At 34.0% G+C, this 9,839-nt stretch overlaps 1 protein-coding gene across 5 annotated transcripts in view; it reads right to left on the bottom strand.

Moving 5' to 3' along the window:
• Positions 1-603: 603 nt before the first annotated feature.
• The window catches only part of G3BP2 (G3BP stress granule assembly factor 2), a 69,556-nt gene continuing 60,320 nt past the window's right edge, over positions 604-9,839 (bottom strand). For all 5 annotated transcript variants that reach the window (XM_017671580.3, XM_073237465.1, XM_017671578.3 and 2 more), the window contains 4 exons: positions 5,835-5,937; positions 4,518-4,646; positions 3,841-3,959; positions 604-3,505 (listed from right to left, as the gene is read on the bottom strand). In XM_017671580.3, coding sequence (XP_017527069.1) covers positions 3,233-3,505; positions 3,841-3,959; positions 4,518-4,646; positions 5,835-5,937 — 624 coding nt within the window. In that variant the 3' untranslated portion in view covers positions 604-3,232. The remainder of the gene's footprint in view (positions 3,506-3,840; positions 3,960-4,517; positions 4,647-5,834; positions 5,938-9,839) is intronic.

Genomic DNA, 9,839 nt, shown 5'->3' with positions numbered 1-9,839 from the left:
TTTTTCTGGCTTTTCTCTAATACACACTTTGGAGACTGATTCAAATAATCTTCATAAACAGTGTTATATCAGGAAAAATTCACTTATACCGTCTCTTGAAGGAAAAGTCAAGCTCTGAAATTACAATGCCATTCTTTTGTTTGAAGATATATTCATACATATGACTACATGATTATTTCTCCTTTAATATTCGTATAGAGCTTATGAATTTGTTCCTATTTCTGAACTGGATCTTGTCCACAATTTCAGAAACCTCATCTCCTTATCCCTTTCTCCTTCCCTTCTGATATGAGGTAGCAAGCAATCCTTTGGAGAACCCAGTATTTTTTTAAAAATAAATATTTAGTAGCCTGTTTTAGATCATTCTTACCTTCCTCACTATTACTGTTTTGAAATTCTTTTAACTCATTTACCAGCTACCTAACCAAACTCAGAATAAATCTTTAACATTGTGTCTTAGATGTTTTACTTCTTCATATATCAAATTTCACAAACAATAAGCAGTTGGTTTTAGGACAATTATTTCCACATAGGTTGTATGAGATGCAATTAGGAGAAAATATTTGGAACACAAACCTACAGATTAAATTAGGGACATAGATAAACACTGCAGACATCAGTAGTTTATTGTTTAGTCCAAACACATTCAAAAATGGAAACTCAAAGAATACTTTCCACCTGAAACAATTAAACTAGATTCTACTAGCATATAATGCTTAACACATTACAGCAATAAAGATGGTAATCCATTGTCTTCTATACCTACTAAAGCCAAGATGGTAAAGCCAATTTGGTTGCAATAGTGTCATAAGGATAGAATATTACCATCAAAAAAAAAAAATTGGCAAATAACAGTAATGGTAGATGATTATTTTTACTCTGGTTCACTGAAAAGGGGACAAAATGTTATAAGTCCACAGTACTGCAGGTGAACAATCACCATGTAAACTTCTCCATGTGATGTTTTAATGGTTTATTCATGGTATGTAAAGACTGAAGCTGAATGGCTCTTTAATTTGCTGTTACACTTAACATGTGTCATTACTTTTGGTGCCAGAAAAGTTTTCATGGGTGGCAGGGCAATATCGTACATTGAAAATTATATGTATTTATAAAATAGGAAGGAAAAGAAATAAAAGAGTAAAGGAAAAACATGCTACAAAAGAACAAAAAACACTGACGGTAAACCACTTATTTAAAAGTAGTTTGAATAAAGGCTTAAAACTCAGAATTATTGGTAAGAACTTCAAGTACTATACATTAGAAAGTGTAAAAGTGTTTCAAACAGGAAAAAAATCCTTAAGCCCAACCCCACCCCTCAGATGGAAACTGAAAAATCTGTGTCCCCAAATATATATGCAATAGTGCAAGACTTTTCCTCAAACATGGAAGACCTCATTCAAGGGGAAAAGAGGACAGATTTAATTTTACTTATATTGCCCCGTACATGAAAAACAAAATGTATGCATCATTTACTAGTTTACTAAATAGCAAACAGTTTCATAATTTGGAACCAGTCTGCTATTATGTCAAGTGCATTTTTTGTTTTCACTAAGATACAATGGAGAAGTCTTCCATGCTAACAAGCAGCTTTAAGTGGCCACACTTATTTACCCCATTCCTAGCCTGAAACGTCAGAAACTGGTTTTTTAAGTACTGAATCCTCCAAGCATAAAATTGGATATCTTTTGCCATACTTGCGGTTTACTGGAACTTGCTATAAAGACAGACAATAATCCAGCAGCTACAAACTCTGCTCACAGAATTGTTTAAAGATTCATGTAAAAATAAAAGATGTCGTCCCAGACTTAAATTCAGAGCCACTCGGGTGCTGACATCTGTTTAAGAATTGTGCAAAATGACAGTTCCCTGTCCCCCAAATAGAAAATGCAAACACTTAAGAGCTGTTCTTTTCTCTGAAAATTGCAGTATCCTCACTTCAGGTTTACTTGCCATTTATGGAATCTGACTGCTTTTAAAATGTCCCTAAAAATGTATGTGGAGTTGACTGACTTTTCCAAGCACCTCTCAAATGATGGGCTTCAACGTTCATATTCATGCTAAGAGAAAAGTCAACAAGAGGCTTACTCAAATAACTGACTTCCTCCTTCCTTTTCCCTCCCAAACACACAAGACTCCCTCCCACGAGAACACAAAGTTGTTAACTGAAGAACAAGGTCAATAATATGCTAGTCAATTTTACTGATCCTAAAGATACTGCAATTTTTATACACTTCGATTTCTCAACATTTTGCAGCTGTGTGGCTTTGCAGCACAGCAATTCATACACTATACTGTACAAAATTACCAGCAGGACTGGAATGATGTATTAATAGAAGGCACCATCATGCTTATTACATTACCAGAGAACAAAAATACAGTAAAGACAATTTTCACTGTACACAGCTTAAAGAAAGGAAAAAGGGGAGGAGTGTGTTGAGCAGCCAGCCATCCCTGTACTGAAGAGGGGCAGGTAGAAAAATCTTAGATATGCAGCTACTAAATCGGTCTAATATTGAAGACAATAGCATTTGAAGTTCTGATTTTTGCTTTTTTAGTTCATAACTAAATGATTTCCTTCTGGAATATACTTGTAGTCTTGGTAAGGTTTATGTGTACACACGCTGGTCACAACAAGCAGATAAAATGCCCTCATCATTTCATATACTATTCTTTCTGGAAAAAAAGAAGAGATTTTTTTCCCCCTCTGTTGCCTCTTGTTGCAGATGTCAATGTTAATGAGTTCAGAGTACCCACTAGCGCATTTTGATGAGTGCATAACAACTTTGTTAGTTTGTATTTTTGGGGGCAGCCAAGAAAAAAGGCAAGATTCTCCAATTGCACAAATTGCACTATTTGTGTTTCCAACATGAACAGGCAGAAATAGTTAACACTTAAACAAAATGTGCAGCAGAGGATTTTTTTTTTTTGACTCAAAGGACCTGAATTCATTTGGGCATGTCCTTTTAAGTTCATTTTGTTGTAGATAGTTTAAGATATGGTCGTTTCTTAGTCCTTAATTCTCCAAGTCTAGATTTATAAATTAACAATGTAAATCCTGTTGTGGAATTGGGGAAATAAAGTCCACTTCAATTTTAACTGATAACCAAAAAGATGCTTTTCACATCAAAGAAATGATCAAAAGGCTGTGTCACATTCCAAAGCCAAAAAAAATTAACAAGAATGCAAACACGATGAATAATGTACCACTGCCAAGACAAACAGTGGAGCTTCAGCGACGCTGTCCTGTGAAGCGGCCTTCCATTTGCCCGGTTCCTCTTCCAGAGCCAAGTTTCTGTGCCATGCCACCTCTTGGAGGAGGTCCTCTTCCATCCCGGTCACGCATCATTCCACCACCCACTATTCCACGTGGACCACCAGGACCTCGATCATTGCGCCTAATATCCCTGCGATCATCACCACCACCTCTGGTTTCTCGCTCTCTTGCGGCTCTTGTTTTTTTCTCTTCCACATTTAGGCGTACTTCCCCTCGAAACATGATTGGCTTTAAAAGAAGAGAAAAAGATTTACATGGGCAGGTTATAAAACAATGGTAATATATTACTTTATATACATAAGAAAATCCTAAGAAAAACACTTTCATGAAATTCTTGATATTCAACCTATTTTAACCTTGAGCAAATGAGGAAATTTAAAATGATTCATACCTCAGACTTTAAATTATTAACAAATCTTTACTCTTTGCATAAATACCATTTCACAGTGAACTATTTTCAGCTTTACCATTAAAAAAGACTTCCTATAGTTTCAAAAAGCACCAAAGTATATTATATGCAACAGGACTAATAAGTCTTGAATTTCCCCCTTTAAGTCACTTACTTTTGCAATTAAGATTCTCTGAACTGGTTCAGAGTCATCGAAAACCACAAAACCAAAATTTGGAAGCTTTCCGCCAACACCCTTGGTATTGATGCGAAGTTCCACAACGTTTCCAAAACCTGTGAAAATACACATTATGCCAACGGGTAAAATATTTTAATGGAATACCCTGTGGCTTTAATTGTTCAGGATGAATAACGAACTGCCTCTATCATTTCCAAGTAAAAATTGCTAGCTGCCACCAGACTTGATAACAACTAAGGTTCATTTGCTCATTTAGATCTCGTTCGCCTAAGATGCTAACACTAACTAGTCTGACTGCTTGTTTTTTGTTAGCTTTCTGCATCTTTATTAGTCTTCATTAAAAGGGAAAGTTACCTGCATAGTTTTAGAAAGACAATGATATTTTCTATTTCTGATTTCTATTTACCAAACGAATCCCATCTCCAAATTAAAGACTGACTCATCCAAGTCATTCTAAACCTTTATAAAAACAGGCCTGTCAATACTACCGTCACTGGGAAACATCTGATGCAGCCTTCTACTCCCTTCTGAACAATTAAAGTGATTGGTACCTAGAGATACAGAGATAAATGCTAAAAAAAAAAATTCTACACTATGAAAATAAGCTCTATTCTTGTCCATAATTTTACAATAAAGCAAAATAAACCACTTACTCATGAAGAACTCTTTCAGCTCATTTTCATCAATATCATGTGGCAAGTTACCAACAAAAAGTTGGTGACTGTCTGGATAACGAATTATTCTACGGTTGTCAGATTCATTCTGTTCAAGATCTCCTCTGCCTGAGAAAAGGAAAGAACAGATAGTAAAGATTGCAATGTCATATAAAGACTAGTTTAAAGCAATGAATGTAAAAATCACTTAGTATTGATAAAGATAGTGAGCTCCCTGAACAAAGGTCAAAGTGCCTATATTATTAGTAGGTTAGTTAGAAAACAACATGACACTAAAATATAAAGTGAGGATATAGACTAGATTGCTGCAAAGTCCCTTTCTCTAGGTCTACTGGTGTGATTATAAGAAAGTCAAATATTACAAGTATTCCTACTAAACCAAACTCTTGCCATTACCCAGGAATCAAAGAGATTTCAGATAGTGAGGTGTATTTGTACTAAATATTTGTTAAGCATTTTGGAATTCACAAATTAATCTTTGTATGGAATTACAGCCAAAGTTAAATTTAATAGTAATCTTGTTTATACAACCTTATATACATATTAAGGTGCATAGATCATCTTATTAAATCTTCCCAATAACATGAAAACCACAATGAGGCATAAAATAAAAGCACAACACAAGAAAAATTTGTTTAAAAACTGAGTGGTGGAAGAGACACTCATAATTTAAGGCTCTCACCCAAAACCATAAACCCAATCAGTGGCAAAGCTAGGACAAACCCCAGCTCCCATGACTTCTAGGTCACCAAAACATCACTCATTTTAACTTTTGTGGGAAAAATTACATATTCTACATATTTTAAATTTGATGTATCCTATCTCCCATCTCCTCCCCAAAGCAAACTAAACATATTTATAGAATTCAGATAGAGGTGCTACATACATGAGCTAACAATGGAAACAAGTCAAAAATCATGGCAACTTACTTAATACCTAAGACAATCAAAATAAGAAGAAGCAGGGTGTGCTTATTGTTTATCTGTGAAGAGATAAGAGTGCTAAGTAAGAGAATAGGTTATTGACAGCTCGGCTTTGAATTCTTAGAACCAGTGACAATAACCAATTTAAATTTGTCTCAAAATTCTTTTACCTTTCCCAACTACATGATTCTATGGCACATCAACTAATCCTCCCCTAAAAGTTAGTTGTTTTGCCCCCGATTAAATTTTCCCAGTTTACTTAAACTTTTAAGCAATTTGGTACTGAATAGATTTGTGTATTAAACACATTATAATTCTTTTTTCCCAACTTTTCAAGTGCTAAATGCTAAAGGCTACAGAGCAGCAAACTCACCTGGTCTTGGTCCTCTAGGAGGGAATCCAGGTCGTTCTCTAGGTCGTTGTTCACGGACGCGAGGCGGCTGAGACTGAACTTCTGGCTTAGCTTCAACTCTCGGCTACAATGCAAGGGGAAAAACACATTATAAAGAAACATTCCACAAGAGAAAAACCAACTAATGCAACAAGTCACTAGCAGGCATAATGATAATTTTAAGTTTGGAATGTTTTAACATACTGTCCTAGGTATGTGAAAAATAATTTTATATAAAAATATTCTGTACCAATGTAGGACTGTAGGGTAGGTTTTGTTTTCCCACTAAAGGCCATATGTAACTCACAAAAAGTTGCTTTATATAACCACAATTTTTTTCCCAGTAAATTTACATTCACATTGATACAGCAAAAAAAGGTAATGCTACAAAAATAAAAAAATGCAAGATGAATCACTCCATGTAAATACACAAAGTAAAAAGCCATCTTTAGACAAGAATATATGACATGCTCTCTAATTATTTAGTTTGCTGCTCTCTGAATATAAGTGATCACAAGTATCTTCTAAATCCTATCCCATAAATAAATCTGAAATATCAAATATTTTGACAATTCTAAATGTACAATTTAGCTTACTCTAGCACTGAGAAATACTATCTGTAACTTAAAATGCACATTAAAAAAAAAAGATAGGAATATGTATACAGGATCTCAAATAGTTAAAAAGTCCTTTAGCTCCCTGTTGTTCTGCATTTAAGGACTGACCCCAACAGTTTTCCTTAACTGATTCTTGTGGGGTGGCAGTGGGGAATAATAGGACATTTAAGATGCCTTCCACAAGTTTCTGCTAACTGCTAAATTAAACACAGAATAAAAATAACGATTTTTAAAACATATAAAATAACATCTGCATCTGCTATTACCTTTTCCTTAATAAATGGCATTTTCAGCATTCCCAACCTCTTCAAGGCTGTCTATTGCCCAAATATTTACGGTCCAAGGAAAGATAAAATATATGCACCTTCAAAGGATGCTGAAACACTCAACAGGATACGAAGAATAGGCCCTTAAATGGGAAAGCTAGTCAATTCACCTGTTTTTACGGCTCATCATTTCTGAGGACCTCAGCTCTGTAGCTCAAACTCTTCAATCATTTATGTAACTCAGATATTATAACTTGCAAAGACCAATTTTCATAGAGTATGCTTCTTTCAAAAATGGTAATTTATTGTAAAAAATTTCACCCACTGTTAACTAAAAGGTGCATTAATTTCTACACTAAATTTTTAGATTTGCCTGTCTCTTTCCCAGTTATTTTCTTCCATTTAGAGTTCCCGTTCCCCTCAAGACAAGACAAGGTTGCTTCCCATGTTTTAGAATTTTGCTGAATAAATATCTTAAAAATACATCTCCACAGTTTTTTCAATCATGTCTTTATTCCTCTGAAGACCATATCTTAATTCATTTCTACACCACCCATTAGAATCAAGCACAGAGCCTTTAAACACAATGATCAGTTAAGTATTGGTTCATTTAAAAGTCACATTATTTAGTTTTCTAACATGTAAGAGAATGTTCTATGCCTGACAAAGAAACCTAAGTTATAGCCCTGAGACCAGTGCTATCTATTATTTGGAGTTAAACACTATATGATAATTTACCCCACAATGTGATGTGTGAAGAAGGCAGTTGTTTAGAAATTTCAACTTACTTCAGAATGAATGTGAAACAGAATTAAAGAACAGATGTACTCTAACAAAATTTAATGAAGCTACTGTGTTTAGGAAATTAATGCAAATCTCTTAATTTAAAAATGTCAGAAAAAACTCATATTCATTCAATCCAAACATCATCAAAGAACTTGAGGTACCCTGGCTGACTGACTCAAATTCTCTTTAAATTACTGAAGCAAAAATAACTGCAAGCAGCAAAATAGAAAAGTTCCTGATTATCATTTAAGGACTTAAAATTAAAAGCAAATTAAAAAAATTTCCAACATCTTACAAATAATTTACAAATACACCAATATAGGAATCTTTTAGAAGGTATTTGATGATGACAATGCAAGAAGGAGAACAAAAATCTCACACTATTCCTTTCAATAACTGATATATATATATATATCTACTAAGCCAGCTGTACACTCATAATTCTTCAGGACTCCATCTCATGATTAAAACTATTTATTTCAACAATATAAAATGGCTAACATACCATTTACTACTTTAGGGCCTTAAAATCAATTCCATGCAACCAGAAGGTATGTTCACATGACAAAACCCGCAAATGAAGGCCAAACAGAATACAAAAGAAAAATGGAACCACATCAAATCAAGTCAGTTAACAGCAGGTAAAACCACAACTAACAAACATAGGCTACTTAGGTGAACTGATCAATTTCTGAACTTTTTACCACGAAAATAACTTACCTAATTCTAAATTAATGTTTACCAGTACCCCAAAATTAGATTTAATTCTCCTTATTAATAACTTGTATTAAAAGTGTTAAAGAAATGGATAATACACCAAAGTAACAAAATAAAACTGATGTATTAAATCAAGTGGGGGGGGGGAACCCATAAATCCATTCTAGATATAGCCTAAAAAGGTCAGGAAGTTCTTTTAAAAGCTTAAATTATAAACACAGAAGTTTTGCTTTAATAAGATGCTGAGTTGGGAAATAGCTTCCCATAATTAGAACAAAAATAACCTCGAAACTTAAAAAAAAATTTTTTTTCCTGGGCAAGAGGTTAGAATCTAATATAATATAATTCAGACATGCATTAAACATAGTATTCTTCTTTGATGTAAACAGAGATACATTGCTCTCCAGAGGGCTAAAGAAACCTATAGATTTGCATGAATCACGTATGGACTCTGATGTCCAACTGCATGAATTCAAAGTCCAGGCCTATTATTTATATAACTGTCTGACTTATGGGAAGGACTCTAGGCCTCAAGTTACTTTTCTGTGAAGTAAGAATAATAATACTGACCACCCTCACACGGCGGTTGGTGACGATTAGATGAGAATGAACATGAAGTACTTTGCAGGACACTTGGAATGTACTAAAGTCATAATAAGCATTAGCTATTTTACTTTTAACTAGCAATAAGTTTAAAATAAATGTAGCCAACTTCTGAAACAAAATCAAGTAGTTAGTCGACCCTCAAACAATGCAGGCTTGAATTTCACAAGTCCACTTACACATGAATTTTTTTCAATAAATATACTGGGAAATATTTTGAGATTTGTGACAACTTGAAATAAAAATTTCTTTAGCTAACTTTAAGAACGCAGTATATAATATATGTAACATACAAAACATGTTAAGCAACTGTTTTTGTTATAGGTAAGGCTATTGGTCAACCGTAGGCTACTATTAACTTTTTAGGAAGTCCAGTTGTATGTGGGTATTTGACTGTACAGGGAGGTTGGAACCTCTAAAACCCTGAAGCATTCAAGAGAAAATTCAGAAGTCACTTGTTGGGTCTTCAGATGGGTTGAAAAGCACAATCAATATTTAGGCAAATTAATTTTCTTAAGATTGTATTCTGGTTTTTGATTTGCGGTATTACTCAACATTTTCTGAGCAAGTAACTAAAAAACAAAACAAAAACAAAAACAAAAACAGGAATCATGTGTACCTACACCAGAAAGACCTAATAATTACTGGCTACTTTTGAAACCTCAAAATTTCACTGGTTAGAGCATATAGTAAGAGGTTGTATACAATTTCATGTGCACTAACCATTTTAAATGTAAATATTCTAGTGGAATGATGTTTGACTCAAAATGCAGGGGAAAGAAGTAGACATCCTTTAATTGTGCCTATGAACTTAATTAGAATTAGGTTAAATTCTAACCTATACTTAATAAATACATCAGGTAGATAGTGTCTTTATTTTCAGTGTTTTTGAAAGCTCTTAAATGGGTAAGATGACAAACAGACAAAAGCAGAATCCTGGAATAATCAGTTACGGCGAACACTACAGTCATAAGTTGGTACAGGCTTCAATTAAACTG

Source organism: Manis javanica, chromosome 5 (assembly GCF_040802235.1).
Source record: "Manis javanica isolate MJ-LG chromosome 5, MJ_LKY, whole genome shotgun sequence".
Classification (NCBI taxonomy): Eukaryota; Metazoa; Chordata; class Mammalia; order Pholidota; family Manidae; genus Manis; species Manis javanica.
Note: the sequence above shows the minus strand (reverse complement) of the source record. Positions and strands in the feature narration are given on the sequence as shown.